The 23,933-nt window shown below is 52.2% G+C and overlaps 1 protein-coding gene across 2 annotated transcripts in view; it reads left to right on the forward strand.

The window, feature by feature from the left end:
* The first annotated feature begins 2,519 nt into the window (after positions 1 to 2,519).
* LOC121269311 (membrane-spanning 4-domains subfamily A member 18-like) overlaps positions 2,520 to 23,933 on the forward strand; it is a 93,963-nt gene continuing 72,549 nt past the window's right edge. For both annotated transcript variants that reach the window (XM_041173850.1, XM_041173851.1), the window contains exons 1-2: positions 2,520 to 2,545; positions 4,720 to 4,830. In XM_041173850.1, the coding sequence (XP_041029784.1) occupies positions 2,528 to 2,545; positions 4,720 to 4,830 (129 nt within the window). In that variant the 5' untranslated portion in view covers positions 2,520 to 2,527. The remainder of the gene's footprint in view (positions 2,546 to 4,719; positions 4,831 to 23,933) is intronic.

Here is a 23,933-nt window from a genome sequence, read left to right on the forward strand (position 1 = left end):
CTCCCTCTGTCCCTAAATGCACACAACTGAATGTAAAAAAAAAAGCACACTCACGGCCATGAATAATGCAATTTCATCCCCCCTCCCAATCCCTGTAACAACTTCAATATTGTATCTACTCTGCATCCTGTGTTTGTGAATAGCCCATTAATGCACAAAGGTGTTTTGATGAGATAATTCTAGTCTTGTCAGCATGATCAGATTTCTGAAGGAGCTTTGCCGTGGGTTAACAGTTTTGAGATGAACATTTCCATGAATTGTGTGTGTGTTTTGGGAGGGGGGGGGGGGGGGGGGGGTGGTTGTGGCGGTGGGCCTGGGGGTGAGTGGTGGCAGTGGGGGCCATGCAGGTACCTTGGTGGTTATTTTGGAAGTCCAGCTAGCAGCTTGGCCACAATGGATTCACTCGACAATCTGGACAAGCACGTAGCATTGAGCGGCCTGATAGCGCCAGAGGTTTCTTGGTTCACATATTGTAGTCAATCCACCATGCCTGTGTCTCTGTTTTCTTAATTTCCTTCCAGCTCCCAGCTTGTGTTAAAGGTTAAAGTACCAAGTCCACTTGGTTCTTGTGAGATGAAACTTGGCCAATTTTGATGACAGTAAATTTACGGTGCAGTCACTTGACCCTTAATGTCGGCTTCCTTTCAGTAAAATGCATTCTTGCTGAAGGATTGGCTGCATTGCCTTGGAGGCAGTGCAGTGAATGTTCACAAGATGGGTTCCTAGGAGAGAGGTGCTATGATAGGAACATAGGAACAGGAGTAGGCAATTCTGTCCCTGGAGCCTGCTCTACCGTTCAAGTAGATCGTGATTTGATTGAAGGATATAAGATCCTGAACAGTGTTAACAAGGTGGACGTGGAAAGGACGTTTCCTCTTGTGAGTGAGTCCAGAACTAGGGGGCACTGTTTTAAAATCAGGGGTCGTCCTTTTAGGACAGAGATGAGGAGAAAGTTTTTCTCTCTGAGGGTTGTGCGACTTTGGAACTCTCTGCCTCAGAAGGCAGTGGATGTGGGGTCACTGAATATTTTTAAGGCAGAGGTAGATAGATTCATGTCAGGCAAGGGAATCAAAGGTTATCAGGGGTAGATGGGAATGTGGAGTTTGAAACACAAGCAGCTCAGCCACGATCTTATTGAATGGTGGAGCAGGCTTGAGTGGCCAAATGGCCTACTCCTGCTCCTATTTCTTATGTTCTTATGTCTATCGGAATTTACCAGGAGCTGCTGTTGGCATCAAGTTTGGAGAACACCATGCTCTTGGAGAGTTTGATCAAGCCGTCATCCACCAAGGACATTGGGTGCATTTCCTTTGCCACCGCATTGTTGAGTTGTATCAGGTTAACACAGATGCGAATGGACCTGTTTGATTTTGGAAGTGGGACCATGCTGGATACCATTCTGTTGGCTGAGTGATGGGGAAGATGACCCCATCTTGGCCAGCTCATCAAGTTGCTGTTGTACTCGCTTCATAAGCAGGTGCTGTATTTTCTGTGGTGTAAACAGGCACACACAGGTTTGGCATTGTTTCTCGGTGTTATGCTGTATGCTGCCTTCAGTCGCCCGAGCCCAGTGAAAAGCCTTGGAAATTATTTTTTCAAATCGGACCCAGATCCTTGCTGGCTAATCTCTTTGACCTTTTGAATGAAGTTGAGGTCCCACATTAACCCTTACTGTCCCGAACAGTTGGGGTAGAAAATCAGCCATGTTCATAATGAATGGCGGAGCAGGCTCAAGGGGCCAAATGGGATATTTCTGCTCCTATTTCCTGTGCCCTTATATGCTTCAAACCCATGATCTGGATCACTGTCACCTTGCTGCTTGTGGTAGCTTGCTGTGCTCCAGTCTGGCTATGGTGCCTCCTCCACTAGAGCAGTGACTACACTTCAGACATTATTTCACAGGCTGCCCAATGCTCTGGGGAATCCAGTGGTTGTGCCAAAGCCCTATAGTTGTGCAAGCTGGACTTCTGAATGAGGGAGGGAAAATGGGAAGGAACAGTTCTGGTCCAAGATTTGAAGATTCAACTTGAAAAGCTGACAGGAGCATATGAGCGTAAAGATTATTGTTTGCTGTGAGGTAGCTCACCATCCTGAGGTAACGTTCCATGGACTTGCCTACACAACTCATTGAGCACCTGAAAATGTTATCACTTGGTTCTGTGAGACTCAGCTGGGAGCTGAGTTTTGCACAGGGTGTTAGATGAAAGCCGGAACAAATTTCTTGAATGAGAGCCAGCACTGGCACCATAGGCTGAATGTCCCCTTCCCGTGTAGTATAACTCGGGATTCTGTACATGTCGCAAATATCAATGTGATCACTGACAATGGGAATTTCCCATGTAAACAGGTAATGCTGTTCTTACTGTCTGCGGCCAGCAGGTGGCAGCTTAGGCTCACTGTATCCTGCACCACAGTATCCGCAGCATCTGCCGCTATTGATCAACTTCTTTGCCTAGCCACATTGACACAGCTAACACACACATTCTGGTGATTTCTTTTCCAGACGGTTGGGAGGCCTGAGTCTTCAATGATGCAATCACATCAGGTGAGGTGAAAACAGCTTTATTAAATCAGCGCAATCTCCTCCTCGCACCACTGCTTTCTGAAGCTATACTGATGCTTGTTTATCCTGCTTCTGTTGAGAGATCTTGCTGTACATGCCCAAATGTGTCTCCCTATGTTACAACAGGGAGCGCACACTGAAAGAGATTCACAGTCTGGCAAAGGCTTTGAGATGCCCTGTGTTTGTGAAAGGGGCGAGAGAAAGAGGAGTGATGTTAGCTGTGGCTTAGTGGCTGCTCCTTTCTTTCATCTGAGTCCAAAGGGTGTGGGTTTGAGGCCCAAATCCAGAGACCAGCTTCCTAACCCAGACAGACACTTCCCCAGTGCTGCTGCTGAGAGGGCGCAGCACTGCCGGAGGTTCAGTACTGAGGGAGAGCCGCACTGTCGGAGGGTCAGTACTGAGGGAGCACCGCAGTGTTGGAGGGTCAGTACTGAGGGAGTGCTGCACTGTCGGAGTGTCAGTACTGAGCGAGCGCCGCACTGCCGGAGGGTCAGTACTGAAGGAGCGCCGCACTGTCGGAGGGTCAGTACTGAGGGAGTGCCGCACTGTCGGAGGTTCAATACTGAGGGAGCGCCGCACTGTCGGAGGTTCATGCTGAGGGAGCGCCGCACTGTCGGAGGGTCAGTACTGAGCGAGTGCCGCACTGTCGGAGGTTCAATACTGAGGCAGCGCCGCACTGTCGGAGGTTCAGTACTGAAGGAGTGCTGCACTGTTGGAGGGTCAGGACTGAGGGAGTGCTGCACAGTTGGAGTGTCAGTACTGAGGGAGTGCTGCACTGTCGGAGGGTCAGTACTGAGGGAGTGCTGCACTGTCGGAGGGTCAGTACTGAGGGAGTGCTGCACTGTCGGAGGGTCAGTACTGAGGTACGCCGCACTGTCGGAGGGTCAGTACTGAGGGAGTGCTGCACTGTCGGAGGGTCAGTACTGATGGAGCGCCGCACTGTCGGAGGGTCAGTATTGAGGGAGTGCCGCACTGTCGGAGGTTCAATACTGAGGGAGCGGTGCACTGTTGGAGGGTCAGTGCTGAGGGAGCACCGCACTGTCGGAGGTTCAATACTGAGGGAGTGCCGCACTGTCGGAGGGTCAGTACTGAGGGAGCGCCGCACTGTCGGAGGGTCAGTACTGAGAGAGTGCCGCACTTTCGGAGGGTCAGTACCTAGGGAGCGCCGCACTGTTGGAGGGTCCGTATTGAGGGAGTGCCGCACTGTCGGAGGATCAGTACTGAGGGAGCGCCCTGTGGAAAGATGGTGAGTGAACCTGTGGAGAGCTGGTGTGTATCGCTGTGGAAAGATGGTGAATAGCCCTGTGGAAAGATGGTGAGTGACCCTGTGGAAAGATGGTGAGTGACCGTGTGGAAAGATGGTGAGTGACCCTGTGGAATGAGGTGAGTGACCCTGTGGAAAGATGGTGAGTGACCCTGTGGAAAGATGGTGAGTGACCCTGTGGAAAGATGGTGAGTGACCCTGTGGAAAGATGGTGTGGACCCTGTGGAAAGATGGTGAGTGACCCTGTGGAATGAGGTGAGTGACCCTGTGGAAAGATGGCGAGTGACCCTGTGGAATGAGGTGAGTGACCCTGTGGAAAGATGGTGAGTGACCCTGTGGAAAGATGGTGAGTGACCCTGTGGAAAGATGGTGAGTGACCCTGTGGAATGAGGTGAGTGACCCTGTGGAAAGATGGTGAGTGACCCTGTGGAAAGATGGTGAGTGACCCTGTGGAAAGATGGTGAGTGACCCTGTGGAAAGATGGTGAGTGACCCTGTGGAATGAGGTGAGTGACCCTGTGGAAAGATGGTGAGTGACCCTGTGGAAAGATGGTGAGTGACCCTGTGGAAAGATGGTGAGTGACCCTGTGGAAAGATGGTGAGTGACCCTGTGGAAAGATGGTCAGTGACCGTCTGGAATGATGGTGTGTGACCGTGTCGAAAGATGGTATGGACCCTGTGGAAAGTTGGTGAGTGACCCTGTGGAAAGTTGGTCAGTGACCGTCTGGAATGATGGTGAGTGACCCTGTGGAAAGATGGTGAGTGACCCTGTGGAAAGATGGTGAGTGACCCTGTGGAAAGATGGTGAGTGACCGTGTGGAGTTTTGAGATGGTGAGTGACTGTGTGGGTTTTGAGATGGTTTACAACCTCAAACCTTTTCATTTTCTTCCAGTCATTAGGAGTTAGCGTTGGTTCGGTTCTGTATATTGAAGATATCGAGGATGAGGGAGCCTGTCTCAGCCGTATAAACTTCTTTGTCAGCAGGGAACTGAAAATATTGGGTGTAAGTCAATCCTTTACTTTGCATCCCGCTCATAGAATGTACAGCACATGTTCCACTTTCCCCAGTGTTTGCAATATCTCCCACTCCATTCACTTCAGTCACATGAGCTGACATTTTGCAAGAACTACAACCGACTGGCACATAGAGTGCCTTAACCATTGTTCAAAATGTGTCAAGGGGCTCAGAGCCCGATATCGGGGAAGACTGAAAGCATTAGGTATGACTGAACTCCTTAGAGACAGAGATAGCGAGGAATGCTCCAACTTGCACAAAACTCGACAAGTAGGCACGCACAAGATGATGCCTTTAAATTATCACGTGTGTGTGGCTCCACAAAATGAAGGTTTAGCGCAATTAAGGCAATCAGGTGCAGAGTTGAGACATATATCAGAAGAAACGTTGGCTTTGAGTTTATGCAGGGAAGTGCAAAGCTCAGAGGGTAAGCAACTGAAGTCACAGAAGCCTGTGGGGATTCAAATTTGAGGAACGCAGAGATCTTGGAGGGGTTTCTAAGACTGGAGGAGGCTACAGAGATACAGTAGAGATGTAGGAATGGTGGAGGTTACAGAGATAGGGAGGGTTGTTGGGGCCAAAGGAGGTTATGGAGATAGGGAGTGTTGTAGGAGCTGGAGGAGGTTACAGAGATAGGGAGGGTTGTAGCGGCTGGAGGAGGTTACAGAGATAGGGAGTAGGTTACAGAGGTAGGGAGGGGTGTAGGGGCTGCAGGAGGTTACAGAGATAGGGAGGGGTGTAGGGGCTGGAGGATGTTGCCGAGAGAGTGAGGGTTGTAGGGGCTGGAGGAGGTTACAGAGATAGGGACGGTTGTTGGGGCTGGAGGCGGTTACAGAGACAGGGAGGCTTGTAGGGGCTGGAGGATGTTACAGAGATAGGGAGGGTTGTAGGGACTGGATGAGTTACAGAGATAGGGAGGGTTGTAGGGGCTGGAGGATGTTGCAGAGATAGGGAGGGTTGTAGGGGCTGGAAGAGGTTACAGACATAGGGAGGGTTGTAAGGGCTGGAAGAGGTTAAAGAGATAGGGAGGGTTGTAGGATCTGGCGGAGGTTACTGAGATATATAGGGTTGTAGGCGCTGGAGGAGGTTACAAAGATAGTGACTGTTGTAGGGGCTGGAGGAGGTTACTGAGATAGGGAGAGTTGTAGGGGCTCGAAGTGGTTATAGAGATAGGGAGGGTTGTAGGGTCTGGAAGATGTTAAAGAGATAGGGCGGGTTGTAGGGGCTGGATGAGGTTACAGAGATAGGGAGGGGTGTAGGGACTGGAGGAGATTACAGAGATAGGGAGGTGTGTAGAGGCTGGACGAGGTTACAGAGATAGGGAGTGTCTTAGGGGCTGGAGGAGGTTAGAACGATAGGGTGGTTTGTAGGGGCTGCAGGAGGTTACAGAGATAGGGAGGATTGTAGGTGCTGGAGGAGTTACAGAGATAGGGAGGGTTGTAGGGGCTGCTAAAGGTTACAGAGATAGGGAGGGTTGTAGGGGCTGGAGGAGTATACATAGCTAGGGAGGGGTGTAGAGGCTGGTGGAGGTTACAGAGATAGAGGGTTGTAGGGGTTGGAGGAGGTTACAGAGATAAAGAGGTTTGTAGGGGCTGGAGGAGGTTACTGAGATAGGTAGGGTTGTAGGGGCTGGAGGAGGTTACTGCGATAGGTAGGGTTGTAGAGGCTGGAGGAGGTTACAGAGATAGGGAGGGTTGTAGGGGCTTGAATAAGTTACAGAGATAGGAAGGGTCTTGGGGGCTGGTGGATATTACAGAGATTGGGAGGGTAGTAGGGGCTGGATGAGTTACAGAGATAGGAAGGGTTGTAGGGGATGGAGGAGGTTACAGAGATAGGGAGGGTAGTAGGGGCTGGAGGAAGTTGCCGAGATAGTGAGGGTGTAGGAGCTGGAGGAGGTTACAGAGATAGGTAGGGTTGTTGGGGCTGGAGGCGGTTACAGAGATAGGGAGGGTTTTGGGGGCTGGAGGATGTTACAGAGATAGGGAGGGTTGTAGGGGCTGGATGAGTTACAGAGATAGGGAGGGGTGTAGGGACTGGCGGAGGTTACAGAGATAGGGAGGGTTGTAGGGGCTGGAGGATGTTGCCGACATAGTGAGGGTTGTAGGGGCTGGAGGAGGTTACAGAGATAGGGAGGGTTGTTGGGGCTGGAGGCGGTTACAGAGATAGGGATGGTTTTGGGGGCTGGAGGATGTTACTGAGATAGGGAGGGTTGTAGGGGCTGGATGAGTTACAGAGATAGGGAGGGTTGTAGGGGCTGGAGGAGGTTACAGAGATAGGGAGGTTTGTAGCGGCTGGAGGAGGTTACAGAGATAGTGTTTTAGGGGCAGGAGGAGGTTACAGAGATAGGGAGTAGGTTACAGAGGTAGGGAGGGGTGTAGGGGCTGCAGGAGGTTACAAAGATAGGGAGGGGTGTAGGGGCTGGAGGATGTTGCCGAGATAGTGAGGGTTGTAGGGGCTGGAGGAGGTTACAGAGATAGGGACGGTTGTTGGGGCTGGAGGCGGTTACAGAGACAGGGAGGCTTGTAGGGGCTGGAGGATGTTACAGAGATAGGGAGGGTTGTAGGGGCTGGATGAGTTACAGAGATAGGGAGGGTTGTAGGGGCTGGAGGAGATTACAGAGATAGGGAGGGTTGTAGGGGCTGGAGGATGTTGCAGAGATAGGGAGGGTTGTAGGGGCTGGAAGAGGTTACAGACATAGGGAGGGTTGTAAGGGCTGGAAGAGGTTAAAGAGATAGGGAGGGTTGTAGGATCTGGCGGAGGTTACTGAGATATATAGGGTTGTGGCGCTGGAGGAGGTTACAAAGATAGTGACTGTTGTAAGGGCTGGAGGAGGTTACTGAGATAGGGAGAGTTGTAGGGGCTCGAAGTGGTTACAGAGATAGGGAGGGTTGTAGGGTCTGGAAGATGTTACAGAGATAGGGCGGGTTGTAGGGGATGGATGAGGTTACAGAGATAGGGAGGGGTGTAGCGACTGGAGGAGGTTACAGAGATAGGGAGGTGTGTAGAGGCTGGAGGAGGTTACAGAGATAGTGTTGTAGGGGCAGGAGGAGGTTACAGAGATAAGGAGTAGGTTACAGAGGTAGGGAGGGGTGTAGGGGCTGCAGGAGGTTACAGAGATAGGGAGGGGTGTAGGGGCTGGAGGATGTTGCCGAAATAGTGAGGGTTGTAGGGGCTGGAGGAGGTTACAGAGATAGGGACGGTTGTTGGGGCTGGAGGCGGTTACAGAGATAGGGATGGTTTTGGGGGCTGGAGGATGTTACTGAGATAGGGAGGGTTGTAGGGGCTGGATGAGTTACAGAGATAGGGAGGGTTGTAGGGGCTGGAGGAGGTTACAGAGATAGTGTTTTAGGGGCAGGAGGAGGTTACAGAGATAGTGACTGTTGTAGGGGCTGGAGGAGGTTACTGAGATAGGGAGAGTTGTAGGGGCTCGAAGTGGTTACAGAGATAGGGAGGGTTGTAGGGTCTGGAAGATGTTACAGAGATAGGGCGGGTTGTAGGGGATGGATGAGGTTACAGAGATAGGGAGGGGTGTAGCGACTGGAGGAGGTTACAGAGATAGGGAGGTGTGTAGAGGCTGGATGAGGTTACAGAGATAGGGCGGGGTGTAGGGACTGGAGGAGGTTACAGAGATAGGGAGGTGTGTAGAGGCTGGATGAGGTTACAGAGATAGGGAGTGTCTTAGGGGCTGGAGGAGGTTAGAACGATAGGGTGGTTTGTAGGGGCTGGAGGAGGTTACAGAGATAGGGAGGATTGTAGGTGCTTGAGGAGTTACAGAGATAGGGAGGGTTGTAGGGGCTGCTGAAGGTTACAGAGATAGGGAGGGTTGTAGGGGCTGGAGGAGTATACATAGCTCGGGAGGGGTGTAGAGGCTGGTGGAGGTTACAGAGATAGAGGGTTGTAGGGGTTGGAGGAGGTTACAGAGATAAAGAGGTTTGTAGTGGCTGGAGGAGGTTACTGAGATAGGTAGGGTTGTAGGGGCTGGAGGAGGTTACTGCGATAGGTAGGGTTGTAGAGGCTGGAGGAGGTTACAGAGATAGGGAGGGTTGTAGGGGCTTGAATAAGTTACAGAGATAGGAAGGGTCTTGGGGGCTGGTGGATATTACAGAGATTGGGAGGGTAGTAGGGGCTGGATGAGTTACAGAGATAGGAAGGGTTGTAGGGGATGGAGGAGGTTACAGAGATAGGGAGGGTAGTAGGGGCTGGAGGATGTTGCCGAGATAGTGAGGGTGTAGGAGCTGGAGGAGGTTACAGAGATAGGTAGGGTTGTTGGGGCTGGAGGCGGTTACAGAGATAGGGAGGGTTTTGGGGGCTGGAGGATGTTACAGAGATAGGGAGGGTTGTAGGGGCTGGATGAGTTACAGAGATAGGGAGGGGTGTAGGGACTGGCGGAGGTTACAGAGATAGGGAGGGTTGTAGGGGCTGGAGGATGTTGCCGACATAGTGAGGGTTGTAGGGGCTGGAGGAGGTTACAGAGATAGGGAGGGTTGTTGGGGCTGGAGGCGGTTACAGAGATAGAGATGGTTTTGGGGGCTGGAGGATGTTACAGAGATAGGGAGGGTTGTAGGGACTGGATGAGTTACAGAGATAGGGAGGGTTGTCGGGGCTGGAAGAGGTTACAGACGTAGGGAGGGTTGTATGGGCTGGAGGACGTTAAAGAGATAGTGAGGGTTGTAGGATCTGGAGGAGGTTACTGAGATATGTAGGGTTGTGGGCGCTGGAGGTGGTTACAGAGATAGGGACTGTTGTAGGGGCTGGAGGAGGTTACAGAGATATGGAGAGTTGTAGGGGCTGGAAGTGGTTACAGAGATTGGGAGGGTTGTAGGGTCTGGAAGCTGTTACAGAGATAGTGAGGTGTGTAGAGGCTGGACGAGGTTACAGAGATAGGGAGTGTCATAGGGGCTGGAGGAAGTTAGAACGATAGGGAGGTTTGTAGCAGCTGGAGGAGGTTACAGAGATAGGGAGGGTTGTAAGTGCTGGAGTAGTTACAGAGCTAGGGAGGGTTGTAGGGGCTGCTGAAGCTTACCGAGATATCGAAGGTTGTAGGGGCTGGAGGATGTTGCAGAGATAGGGAGGGTTGTAGTGGCTGGAGGAGGTTAAGGAGTTAGGGAGAATTGTAGGGGCTGGAAGAGGTTACAGAGATAGGGAGCATTGTAGAGGCTGGAAGAGTTTGCAGAGATAGGAAGGGTTGTAGAGTAGGAGGAGGTTACAGAGATTGGGAGGGTTGTAGGGGCTGGAGGATGTTGCAGAGATATGGAAGGTTGTAGGGGCTGGAAGAGGTTACTGAGATAGTGTGGGGTGTAGAAGTTGGAGGATGTTACAGAGATAGGGAGGTTTATAGGGGCTGGAGGAGGTTACTGAAATATGTAGGGTTGTAGGGGCTGGAGGAGGTTAAAGATTTAGGGAGGGTTGTAGGGGCTGGAAGAGGTTAAAGAGATAGGGAGCGTTGTAGGATGTAGAGGAGGTTTCTGAGATATGTAGGGTTGTAGGCGCTGGAGGAGGTTACAGAGATAGGGACTGTTGTATGGTCTGGAGGAGGTTACAGTGATAGGGAGAGTTGTACGGGCTGGAAGTGGTTACATAGGTAGGGAGGGTTGTAGGGCTGGATGAGGTTACAGAGATAGGGAGGGGTGTAGAGGCTGGAGGAGGTTACAGTGATAGGGAGGTGTAGGGGCTGGACGAGGTTACAGAGATAGGGAGTGTCGTAGGGGCTGGAGCAGGTTAGAACGTTTGGGAGTTTTGTGGGGGCTGGAGGAGGTTACAGAGATAGGGAGGGTTGTAGGTGCTGGAGGAGTTACAGAAATAGGTAGGGTTGTAGGGGCTGCCGAAGGTTACATAAATAGGGAGGTTTGTAGGGGCTGGAGTATGTTGCAGAGATAGTGAGGATTGTAGGGGCTGGAGGAGGTTACAGAGATAGGGAGGGGTGTAGGGACTGGAGGAGGTTACAGAGAGAGGGAGGGTTGTAGGGGCTGGAACAGGTTACAGAGATAGTGAGGGGTGTAGGGGCTCGAGGAGGTTACAGAGATAGGGAGGGTTGTTGGGGCTGGAGGCGGTAACAGAGATAGGGAGGGTTTTGGGGGCTGGGGGATGTTACAGAGTTAGGGAGGGTTGTAGGGGCTGGATGAATTACAGTGATAGGGAGGGTTGTACGGGCTGGAGGAGGTTACATGAGATAGGGTGCGTTGTCGGGGCTGGAGGATGTTGCAGAGATAGTGAGGGTTATACGGGCTGGAGGAGGTTACAGAGATAGGGAGGGGTGTAGGGGCTGGATGTGTTACACAGATTGGGAGGGTTGTAGGGCCTTGAGGAGGTTACAGAGATAGGGAGTGTTGTAGAGGCTGGATGAGTTACAGAGCTAGGGAGGGTTGTAGGGACTGGAGGAGGTTACAGTGATAGGGAGAGCTGTAGTGGCTGGAGGATGTTGCAGAGATAGAAAGGGTTGTAGGGTCTGCAGGAGGTTACCGAGATAGGGAGGGTTGTTGGGGCTGGAGTCAGTTACAGAGATAGGGGGGTTTTTGGGGGCTGGGAAATTTTACAGAGATCGGGAGGGTTGTAGGGGCTGGATGAGTTACAGAGATAGGGATTGTTGTAGCGGCTGGATGAGGTTACAGAGATAGGGAGGGTTGTAGCGTCTGGACGAGTTTACAGAGATACTGTTGTAGGGGCAGGAGGAGGTTACAGAGATAGGGAGTGTCGTAGTTGCTGGAGGTGTTTAGAACGATAGAGAGGTTTGTAGGGGCTGTAGGTGGTTACAGAGATAGGGATGGTTGTAGGTTCTGGAGGAATTACAGAGATAGGGAGGGTTTTAGTGGCTGCCGGAGGTTACAGAGATAGGGAGGGTTGTAGGGGCTGGAGGAGGTTACAGAGATAGTGATGGGTGTCGGGGCTGGAGGAGTTTACATAGCTAGGGAGGGGTGTAGAGGCTGGTGGAGGTTACAGAGATAGAGAGGGTTGTATGGGCTGGAGGAGGTTACTGAGATAGGTAGTGTTGTAGGGGCTGGAGGAGCTTACAGAGATAGGAAGGGTTGTAGGGGCTTGCAGAGGTTACAGAGATGGGGAGGGGTGTAGGATCTGAAGGAGGCTACTCAGATAGGTAGGGTTGTAGGTGCTGGAAGAGTTTACAGAGATAGGGAGAGTTGTAGCGGCTGGAGAAGGTTACTGAGACAGGTAGGTTTTAGGGGCTGGAGGAGGTTACAGAGATAAGGAGGTTTGTAGGGGCTGGAAGCGGTTGCAGAGATAGGGAGGGTTGTAGGGTGGGAGGAGGTTACAGAGATAGGGAGGGTTGTACGGTCTGGTGGAGGTTACCGTGACAGGGAGGATTGTAGGGCCGGAGGAGGTTACAGAGATAGGGAGGATTGTAGGGGCTGGAGGAGGTTACAGAGATAGGGAGGGTTGTAGGTGCTGGAGGAAGTTACAGAGATAGGTAGGGTTGTAGGGGCTGGAGGAGGTTACAGAGATAGGGACCAGTGTAGGAGCTGGAGGAGATTGCAGAGATAGGTAGGGTTGTAGGGGCTGGAGGCTGTTACAGAGATAGGGAGGGTTTTGGGGGCTCGAGGATGTTACATATTTAGGGAGGGTTGTAGGGGCTGGATGAGTTACAGAGATAGGGAGGGTTGTAGGGGCTGGAGGATGTTGCAGCGATAGGGAGGGTTTTCGGGGCTGGAAGAGGTTACAGACGTAGGGAAGGTTGTAAGGGCTAGAAGAGGTTAAAGAGATAGGGAGGGTTGTACGATCTGGAGGAGGTTACTGAGATATGTAGGGCTGTAGGTGCTGGAGGAGGTTACAGAGATAGGGACTGTTGTAGGGGCTGGAGGAGGTTACAGAGATAGGGAGAGTTGTAGGGGCTGGAAGTGGTTACAGAGATAGGGAGGGTTGTAGGGTCTGGAAGATGTTACAGAGATAAGGAGGTGTGTAGAGGCTGGACGAGGTTACAGAGATAGGGAGTGTCATAGGGGCTGGAGGAAGTTAGAACGATAGGGAGGTTTGTAGCAGCTGGAGGAGGTTACAGAGATAGGGAGGGTTGTAAGTGCTGGAGTAGTTACAGAGCTAGGGAGGGTTGTAGGGGCTGCTGAAGCTTACCGAGATATCAAGGGTTGTAGGGGCTGGAGGATGTTGCAGAGATAGGGAGGGTTGTAGTGGCTGGAGGAGGTTAAGGAGTTAGGGAGAATTGTAGGGGCTGGAAGAGGTTACAGAGATAGGGAGCATTGTAGAGGCTGGAAGAGTTTGCAGAGATAGGAAGGGTTGTAGAGTAGGAGGAGGTTACAGAGATTGGGAGGGTTGTAGGGGCTGGAGGATGTTGCAGAGATATGGAAGGTTGTAGGGGCTGGAAGAGGTTACTGAGATAGTGTGGGGTGTAGAATTTGGAGGATGTTACAGAGATAGGGAGGTTTGTAGGGGCTGGAGGAGGTTACTGAAATATGTAGGGTTGTAGGGGCTGGAGGAGGTTAAAGATTTAGGGAGGGTTGTAGGGGCTGGAAGAGGTTAAAGAGATAGGGAGCGTTGTAGGATGTAGAGGAGGTTACTGAGATATGTAGGGTTGTAGGCGCTGGAGGAGGTTACAGAGATAGGGACTGTTGTATGGTCTGGAGGAGGTTACAGTGATAGGGAGAGTTGTACGGGCTGGAAGTGGTTACAGAGATAGGGAGGGTTGTAGGGGCTGGATGAGGTTACAGAGATAGGGAGGGGTGTAGAGGCTGGAGGAGGTTACAGCGATAAGGAGGTTTGTAGGGGCTGGAGGAGGTTACAGAGATAGGGAGCGTTGTAGATGCTGGAAGAGGTTGCAGAGATAGGGAGGTTTATAGGGTGGGAGGAGGTTACAGAGATAGGGAGGGTTGTAGGAGCTGGAGGAGGTTACTGTGATAGGGAGGATTGTAGGGCCGGAGGAGGTTACAGAGATTGGGAGGATTGTAGGGGCTGGTGGAGGTTACAGGGATAGGGAGGGTTGCAGAGACTTGAGGATGTTGCAGAGATAGTGAGGGTTGTAGGTGCTGGAGGATGTTACAGAGATAGGTTGGGTTGTTGGGGCTGGAGGCGGTTACAGAGATAGGGAGGGTTTTGGGGGCTGGAGGATGTTACAGAGATAGGGAGACTTGTAGGGGCTGGATGAGTTACAGAGATAGAGAGTGTTGTAGGGGCTGGAGGAGGTTACAGAGATAGGGAGGGTTGTAGGGGGTGGACGATGTCACAGAGATAGTGAGGGTTGTAGGGGCTCGAGGAGGTTACAGAGATAGGGAGATTTGTAGGGGCTGGAGGAGGTTACTGAAATAGGTAGGGTTGTAGGGGCTGGAGGAGGCTACTGAGATAGGAAGGGTTGTAGGGGCTGGAAGAGGTTAAAGAGATAGGGAGGGTTGTTGGATCAGGAGGAGGTTACTGATATATGTAGGGTTGTAGGCGCTGGAGGAGGTTACAGAGATAGGGACTGTTGTAGGGGCTGGAGAAGGTTACAGAGATTGGGAGAGTTGTATGGGCTGGAAGTGGTTACAGAGATACGGAGGGTTGTAGGGTCTGGAAGATGTTACAGAGATAGGGAGGTGTGTAGGGGCTGTACAAGGTTACAGAGATAGGGAATGTCGTAGGTGCTGGAGGTGGTTAGAACGATAGGGAGGTTTGTAGGGGCTGGAGGAGGTTACAGAGATAGGGAGGGTTTTAGGGGCTGCCGGAGGTTACAGAGATAGGGAGGGTTGTAGGAGCTGGAGGATGTTGCAGACATGGGGAGGGTTGTAGGGGCTAGAGGAGGTTACAGAGATAGGGAGGGGTGTAGGGGCTGGAGGAGTTTACATAGCTAGGGAGGGTTGTAGGGGCTGGAGGAGGTTACAGAGATAAGGAGGTTTGTAGGGGCTGGAGGAGGTAACTGAGATAGGTAGTGTTGTAGGGGCTGGAGGAGCTTACAGAGGTAGGGAGGGTTGTAGGGGCTTGAAGAGGTTACAGAGATAGGGAGGGGTGTAGTATCTGAAGGAGGTTACTCAGATAGGTAGGGTTGTAGGTGCTTGGAGAGGTTACAGAGATAGGGAGAGTTGTAGCTGCTGGAGAAGGTTACTGAGACAGGTAGGGTTTTAGGGTCTGGAGGTAGTTACAGAGATAAGGAGGTTTTTAGGGGCTGGAAGAGGTTGCAGAGATAGGGAGGGTTGTAGGGTGGGAGGAGATTACAGAGATAGGGAGGGTTGTAGGGTCTGGTGGAGGTTACCGTGACAGGGAGGATTGTAGGGCCGGAGGAGGTTACAGAGATAGGGAGGATTGTAGGGGCTGGAGGAGGTTACAGAGATAGGGAGGGTTTTAGGGGCTGGAGGAAGTTACAGAGATAGGGAGGGTTGTTGGTGCTGGAGGCGGTTACAGAGATAGGGAAGGTTTTGGGGTCTGGAGGATGTTTCAGAGATAGGGAGACTTGTAGGGGCTGGAGGATGTTGCAAAGATAGGGTGGGTTGTGGGGCTGGAAGTGGTTACAGGGATAGGGAGGGGTGAAGGGGCTGGAGGATGTTACAGAGATTGGGAGGTTTATAGGGGCTGGGGAGGTTACTGAAATAGGTAGGGTTGTAGGTAGGGTTGTTGGGGCTGGTGGCTGTTACAGAGATAGGGAGGGTTTTGGGGGCAGGAGAATGTTACAGAGATAGGAAGGGTTGTAGGGGCTGGATGAGTTACAGAGATAGGGAGGGTTGTAGGCACCGGAGGAGGTTACCGAGATAGGGAGGGTTGTAGGGGCTGGAGGATGTTGCCGAGATAATGAGGGTTGTCGGGGCTGGAGGAGGTTACAGAGATAGGGAGGGTTGTTGGGGCTGGAGGCGGTTACAGAGATAGGGAAGGTTTTGGGGTCTGGAGGATGTTACAGAGATAGGGAGACTTGTAGGGGCTGGAGGATGTTGCAAAAATAGGGAGAGTTGTAGGGGTTGGAAGTGGTTACAGAGATACCGAGGGTTGTAGGGTATGGAAGATGTTACAGATATTGGGAGGTGTGTAGGGGCTGTACGAGGTTACAGAGATAGGGAATGTCGTAGGTGCTGGAGGTGGTTAGAACGATAGGGAGGTTTGTAGGGGCTGGAGGAGGTTACAGGGATAGGGAGGGGTGAAGGGGCTGGAGGATGTTACAGAGATTGGGAGGTTTATAGGGGCTGGGGAGGTTACTGAAATAGGTAGGGTTGTAGGGGCTGGAGGAGGTTACAGAGATAGGTAAGTTTGTTGGGGCTGGTGGCTGTTACAGAGATAGGGAGGGTTTTGGGGGCAGGAGAATGTTACAGAGATAGGAAGGGTTGTAGGGGCTGGATGAGTTGCAGAGATAGGGAGGGTTGTAGGCACTGGAGGAGGTTACCGAGATAGGGAGGGTTGTAGGGGCTGGAGGATGTTGCCGAGATAATGAGGGTTGTCGGGGCTGGAGGAGGTTACAGAGATAGGGAGGGTTGTTGGGGCTGGGGAGGTTACTGAAATTGGTAGGGTTGTAGGGGCTGGAGGAGGTTACAGAGATAGGGAGGGTTGTAGGGGCTGGAAGAGGTTAAAGAGATAGGGAGGGTTGTAGGGGCTGGAGGAGGTTACAGAGATAGGGAGGGCTGTTGGGCCTGGAGGAGGTTACAGTGATAGGGAGGGTTGTAGGGGCTAGAAGAGGTTACACAGATAGCGAGGGGTGTAGGGGCTAGAGGACGTTACAGAGATAGGGAGGGTTGTAGTGGCTGGAGGAGTTTACAAATATAGGGAGGGTTGTTGGGGCTGGAGGCAGTTACAGAGAGAGGGGGGGTTTTGGGGGCTGGGAAACTTTACAACCCTCCCAATCTCTGTAGGGGCTGGATGAGTTACAGAGATAAGGATCGTTGTAGGTGCTGGAGGTGGTTACAGAGATAGGGAGGGTTGTAGCGTCCGGGTGAGGTTACAGAGATAGTGTTGTAGGGGCAGGAGGAGGTTATAGAGATAGGGAGGACGTTACAGAAGTAGGGAGGGGTGTCGGGGCTGCAGGAGGTTACAGAGATAGGGAGGTTTGTAGGGGCTGGAGGAGGTTACAGAGATAGGGAGGGTTGTTGGGTGCTGGAGGAGTTACAGAGATAGGGAAGGTTGTAGGGGCTGCCGAAGGTTACAGAGATAGGGAGGGTTGTAGGTGCTGGAGGTGGTTACAGAGATAGGGAGGGGTGTAGGGGCTGGAGGAGGCTAAATAGCTAGGGAGGGGTGTAGAGGCTGGTGGAAGTTACAGAGATAGAGAGGGTTGTAGGGGCTGGAGGAGGTTACAGAGATAAGGTGGTTTGTATGGGCTGGAGGAGCTTACTGAGATAAGGAGAGTTGTAGGGGCTGGTAGAGGTTGCAGAGATAGGGAGGGTTGTAGGGTGGGAGGAGGTTTCAGAGATAGGGAGGGTTGTAGGGGCTGGTGGAGGTTACCATGATAGGGAGGATTGTAGGGCCGGAGGAGGTTACAGAGATAGGCAGGATTGTAGGGGCTGGAGGAGATTACAGAGATAGGGAGGTTTTTAGGGGCTGGAGGATGTTACAGAGAAAGGGAGTGGTGTAGGGGCTCGAGGAGGTTACAGAGATAGGGAGGGTTGTTGGTGCTGGAGGCGGTTACAGAGATAGGGAGGGTTTTGGGGTCTGGAGGATGTTACAGAGATAGGGAGACTTGTAGGGGCTGGAGGATGTTGCAAAGATAGGGTGGGTTGTAGGGGCTGGAAATGGTTACAGGGATAGGGTGCGGTGAAGGGGCTGGAGGAGGTTACAGAGATAGGGAGGTTTGTAGGGGCTGGAGCAGGTTACTGAAATAGGTAGGGTTGTAGCGGCTGGAGGATGTTACAGAGATAGGGAGGGTTGTAGGGGCTGGAAGAGGTTAAAGAGATAGGGAGGATTGTAGGTGCTGGAGGTGTTACAGAGATAGGGAGGGTTGTAGGGGCTGCCGAAGGTTACAGAGATAGGGATGTTTGTGGGGCTGGAGGAGTTTACAGATATAGGGAGGGTTGTTGGGGCAGGAGGCAGTTACAGAGAGAGGGGGGGTTTTGGGGGCTGGGAAACTTTACAACCCTCCCAATCTCTGTAGGGGCTGGATGAGTTACAGAGATAGGGATCGTTGTAGGTGCTGGAGGTGGTTACAGAGATAGGGAGGGTTGTAGCGTCCGGGCGAGGTTACAGAGATAGTGTTGTAGGGGCAGGAGGAGGTTATAGAGATAGGGAGGACGTTACAGAGGTAGGGAGGGGTGTAGGGGCTGGAGGAGGTTACAGAGATAGGGAGGTTTGTAGGGGCTGGAGGAGGTTACAGAGATAGGGAGGGTTGTTGGTGCTGGAGGAGTTACAGAGATAGGGAAGGTTGTAGGGGCTGCCGAAGGTTACAGAGATAGGGAGGGGGGTAGGGGCTGGAGGAGGCTAAATAGCTAGGGAGGGGTGTAGAGGCTGGTGGAAGTTACAGAGATAGAGAGGGTTGTAGGGGCTGCCGAAGGTTACAGAGATAGGGAGGTTTGTAGGGGCTGGAGGAGGTTACAGAGATAGAGTGCGTTGTTGGGGCTGGAGGATGTTGCAGAGACAGTGAGGGTTATAGGGGCTGGAGGAGGTTACAGAGCTCGGGAGGTGTGTAGGGGCTGGAGGCAATTCCAGAGATAGCGTGGGTTTTGGGGGCTGGAGGATGTTACAGAGATAGGGAGAGTTGTAGGGGCTGTATGAGTTACACAGATAGGGAGGATTATAGGGCCTGGAGGAGGTTACAGAGATAAGGAGTGTTGTAGGGGCTGGATGAGCTACAGAGATAGGGAGGGTTGTAGGGGCTGGAGGAGGTTACAGTGATAGGGAGGGTTGTAGGGCCTAGAAGAGGTTACACAGATAGCGAGAGGTGTAGGGGCTGGAGGAGGTTACAGAGATAGGGAGTGTTGTAGGGGCTGGAGGAGGTTACAGAGATAGGGAGGGTTGTTGGGGCTGGAGGCAGTTACAGAGATAGGGGGGTTTTGGGAGCTGGGAAACTTTACAACCCTCCCTATCTCTGTAGGGGCTGGATGAGTTACAGAGATAGGGATCGTTGTAGGGGCTGGAGGAGGTTACAGAGATAGGGAGGGTTGTAGCGTCCAGACGAGGTTACAGAGATAGTGTTGTAGGGGCAGGAGGAGGTTATATAGATAGGGAGGGTTGTAGGGGCTGGAGGCGGTTACAGAGATAGGGAGGATTTTGGGTTCTGGAGGATGTTACAGAGATAGGGAGACTTGTAGGGGCTGGAGGATGTTGCAAAGATAGGGTGGTTTGTAGAGGCTGGAAGAGGTTACAGGGATAGGGTGGGGTGAAGGGGCTGGAGAAGGTTACAGAGATAGGGAGGTTTGTAGGGGCTGCAGGAGGTTACAGAGATAGGGAGGGGTTTAGTGTCTGGAACAGGTTACAGAGATAGTGAGGGGTGTAGGAGCTGGATGAGGTTACAGAGATAGGGAGTGGTGTAGTGGCTGGAGGAGGTTAGAACAATAGGGAGTTTTGTTGGGGCTGGAGGAGGTTACCAAGATTGGGATGGTTGTAGGTGCTGGAACAGGTTTCAGAGATAGTGAGGGGTGTAGGGGCTGGATGAGGTTACAGAGATAGGGAGGGGTGTAGGTGCTGGAACAGGTTTCAGAGATAGTGAGGGGTGTAGGGGCTGGATGAGGTTACAGAGATAGGGAGGGGTGTAGGGGCTGGAACAGGTCACAGAGATAGTGAGGGGTGTAGGGTCTGGAAGGTGTTACAGAGATAGGGAGAGTTGTAGCGGCTGGAGAAGGTTACTGAGATAGGGTTTGTAGGTGCTGGAGGAGGTTACAGAGATAGGGATGGTTGTAGGTTCTGGAGGAGTTACAGAGATAGGGAGGGTTTTAGGGGCTGCTGGAGGTTACAGAGATAGGGAGGATTTTGGGTTCTGGAGGATGTTACAGAGATAGGGAGACTTGTAGGGGCTGGAGGATGTTGCAAAGATAGGGTGGTTTGTAGAGGCTGGAAGAGGTTACAGGGATAGGGTGGGGTGAAGGGGCTGGAGAAGGTTACAGAGATAGGGAGGTTTGTAGGGGCTGCAGGAGGTTACAGAGATAGGGAGGGGTTTAGTGTCTGGAACAGGTTACAGAGATAGTGAGGGGTGTAGGAGCTGGATGAGGTTGCAGAGATAGGGAGTGGTGTAGGGTCTGGAGGAGGTTACAGAGATAGGGAGGTGTGTAGTGGCTGGAGGAGGTTAGAACAATAGGGAGTTTTGTAGGGGCTGGAGGAGGTTACCAAGATTGGGATGGTTGTAGGTGCTGGAACAGGTTTCAGAGATAGTGAGGGGTGTAGGGGCTGGATGAGGTTACAGAGATAGGGAGGGGTGTAGGGGCTGGAACAGGTCACAGAGATAGTGAGGGGTGTAGGGTCTGGAAGGTGTTACAGAGATAGGGAGAGTTGTAGCGGCTGGAGAAGGTTACTGAGATAGGGTTTGTAGGTGCTGGAGGAGGTTACAGAGATAGAGATGGTTGTAGGTTCTGGAGGAGTTACAGAGATAGGGAGGGTTTTAGGGGCTGCTGGAGGTTACAGAGATAGGGAGGGTTGTAGGAGCCTGAGGATGTTGCAGAGATAGGTAGGGTTGTAGGTGCTGGAAGAGGTTACAGAGATAGGGGCAGTTGTAGGGGCTGGAGGAGGTTACAGAGATAGGGAGGGTTGTAGGGGCTGGAGGAGGTTACAGAGATAGGGAGGGTAGTAGGGGCTGGAGGAGGTTACAGAGATAGGGAGGGTTGTTGCGCCTGGAGGAGGTTACCGAGATAGGGAGGGTTGTTGCGCCTGGAGGAGGTTACAGAGATAGGGAGGGTTGTAGGGGCTGGAGGAGGTTACAGAGATAGGGAGGGTTGTAGGGGCTGGAGGAGGTTACAGAGATAGGGAGGGTTGTTGGGGCTGGAGGCAGTTACAGAGATAGGGGGGTTTTTGGGGGCTGGGAAATTTTACAGAGATCGGGAAGGTTGTTGGGGCTGGAAGAGTTACAGAGTTCGGGATTGTTGTAGGGGCAGGAGGAGGTTACAGAGATAGGGAGGAGGTTACAGAGGTGGGGAGGGGTGTAGGGACTGCATGAGGTTACAGAGTTAGGGAGGGTTGTAGGGGCTGGAAGAGGTTACAGAGATAGTGAGGATTGTAGGTGCTGGAGGTGTTACAGAGATAGGGAGGGTTGTAGGGGCTGGAGCATGTTACAGAGATAGGGAGGTTTGTAGGGGCTGGAGGAGGTTACAGAGATAGGGTGCGTTGTCGGGGCTGGAGGATGTTGCAGAGACAGTGAGGGTTATAGGGGCTGGAGGAGGTTACAGAGCTAGGGAGGGGTGTAGGGGCTGGAGGCAATTCCAGAGATAGCGTGGGTTTTGGGGGCTGGAGGATGTTACAGAGATAGGGAGACTTGTAGGGGCTGGAGGATGTTGCAAAGTTAGGGTGGGTTGTAGAGGCTGGAATAGGTTACAGGGATAGGGTGGGGTGAAGGGGCTGGAGAAGGTTACAGAGATAGGGAGGTTTGTAGGGGCTGCAGGAGGTTACAGAGATAGGGGAGGTTTTGGGGGCTGGGAAACTTTACAACCCTCCCAATCTCCTTAGGGGCTGGATGAGTTACAGAGATAGGGATCGTTGTAGTAGCTGGAGTAGGTTACAGAGATAGGGAGGGTTGTAGCGTCTGGACGAGGTTACAGAGATAGTGTTGTAGGGGCAGGAGGAGGTTATAGAGATAGGGATCATTGTAGGGGCTGGAGGAGGTTACAGTAATAGGGAGGGTTGTAGCGGCTGGAGGATGTTGCAGAGATAGAGAGTGTTGTAGGGTCTGCAGCAGGTTACAGAGATAGGGAGGTGTGTCGGGGCTACAGGAGTTTACAGAGATAGGGAGAGTTGCAGGGGCTGGAGGAGGTTACAGAGATACGGAGGGGTTTAGGGGCTGGAGGAGGTTGCAGAAATAGGGAAGGGTTTAGGGACTGGAGGAGGTTACAGACATAGGGAGGGTTGTAGGGGCTGGAGGAGGTTACAGAGATAGGGAGTGGTGTAGGGTCTGGAGGAGGTTACAGAGATAGGGAGGTGTGTAGTGGCTGGAGGAGGTTACAGAGATAGGGACTGTTGTAGGGGCTGGAGGAGGTTACAGAGATAGGGAGAGTTGTAGGGGCTGGAGGAGGTTACAGAGATAGGGAGACTTGTAGGTGCTGGAGGTGTTACAGAGATAGGGAGGGTTGTAGGGGCTGCCGAAGGTTACAGAGATAGGGATGTTTGTGGGGCTGGAGGAGTTTACAGATATAGGGAGGGTTGTTGGGGCTGGAGGCAGTTACAGAGAGAGGGGGGCTTTTGGGGGCTGGGAAACTTTACAACCCTCCCAATCTCTGTAGGGGCTGGAGGAGGTTACAGAGATAGGGAGGGTTGTGGGGGCTGGAGGATGTTACAGAGATTGGGAGTGTTTTGGGGCTTGATGAGTTACAGAGATCGAGAGGGTTGTAGGGGCTGGAGGATGTTACATAGATAGGGAGGGTTGTAGGGGCTGGAGGATGTTGTCGAGATAGTGAGGTTTGTAGGGGCTGGAGGTGGTTACAGAGATAGGGAGGTTTGTAGGGGCTGGAGGAGGTTACAGAGATAGGGTGCGTTGTAGGGGCTGGAAGAGGTTAAAGAGATAGGGAGGGTTGTAGGATCTGGAGGAGGTTACAGAGATATGTTAGGTTTTAGGCGCTAGAGGAGGTTACAGAGATATGGAGAGTGGTAGGGGCTGGAAGTGGTTACAGAGATCGGGAGGGTTGTAGGGTCTCGAAGATGTTACAGAGATAGGGAAGGGTGTAGGGGCTGGAGGAGGTTACAGGGATAGGGAGTGTTGTAGGGGCTGGAGGAAGTTACAGGGATAGGGAGGGTTGTTGGGGCTGGAGGAGGTTATAGGGATAGGGAGGTTCGTTGGGGCTGGAGCAGGTTACACGTATAGGGAGGGGTGTAGCGGCTGGAGGAGGTTACACGTGTAGGGAGGGGTGTAGCGGCTGGAGGAGGTTACACGTATAGGGACGGGTGTAGGGGCTGGAGGAGCTTACAGTTAAAGGGAGGGCTTAGGAATTCGGGGAGGTTGCCGAAATTATGTGTGGGAACTACAAGGATTTTAAGCAGGGATGAGAATTTTAAAATTGAGATGTTGCTGGACTTTTATCCAATTTGGTTCAGTGATTAGATAGCCGGATGAACGGGACTTGGTGGGAATTCGGAGATACGGCTGGCCAAACTTTACTTCAAACCATGGGCTTGTGGAGGGGGTAGACTGAATGCCCTCTGCTCCTTAAATAACCTCTTGATTGCCAACATTTCCATAACACAAAAACCGAATAAAGTCAAAAATAGAACATCAGCTAGATTAAAACAAGGAAATACACCCAAAAACAATCAGTCAAACTACATAAGAGTCTCTCCGACTGGTCCGGCTCTCCCACAAACCTGCACCATAATCCTGGACCAAAGCGTGAGCTGACAGCAGAACACCTAGAACACCAGTGAATGGTGGACTCAACCACCTATCTCCTTAAGCTATGTTAACACACACTCACCTTTCATCTTCCAACAAGGTTTGCCCTGCTATTCCGGAAACTGAGGTGACACATGACCATGACAGATCCCTTCTATTAGTCACAGCGCGTGGGCAGCGCCCCAGAGTTCAAATCCCATCATTGCCAATGAGCATTCTGATTTTAACAGTCTTTAAAAACTCACATGCCGCATCAAGCTCCTTCAGAGAAGAGATGGCTCAGCTGGTCTTATTCCATCACGCCTCTGAGTCGGAGGTTTATGGGTTAACACTGAGATATATTGCACTTACTTAATACTGCACTTAGAGAGGGTCACTACTGAGGGAGTGCTGCACTGTTGGAGGGTCAGTACTAAGGGAGTGCTGCACTGTCGGAGGGTCAGTACTGAGGGGGCGCCGCACTTTCAGTGGGTCAGTACTGAGAGAGTGCTGCACTGTTGGAGGGTCAGTACTGAGGGAGTGCCGACACTGTTGGAGGGTCACTACTGAGGAGGTGCTGCACTGTCGGAGGGTCAATACTGAGGAAGTACTGCACTGTTGGAGGGTCAGTACTGAGGAGGTGCTGCACTATCGGAGGGTCAGTACTGAGGGAGTGTTGCACTGTCAGAGGGTGAGTACTGAGGCGGTGCTGCACTGTCGGAGGGTCAGTACTGAGGGAGTGCTGCACTGTTGG

This window comes from Carcharodon carcharias, chromosome 24 (genome assembly GCF_017639515.1).
Source record: "Carcharodon carcharias isolate sCarCar2 chromosome 24, sCarCar2.pri, whole genome shotgun sequence".
In the NCBI taxonomy this organism is placed as follows: domain Eukaryota; kingdom Metazoa; phylum Chordata; class Chondrichthyes; order Lamniformes; family Lamnidae; genus Carcharodon; species Carcharodon carcharias.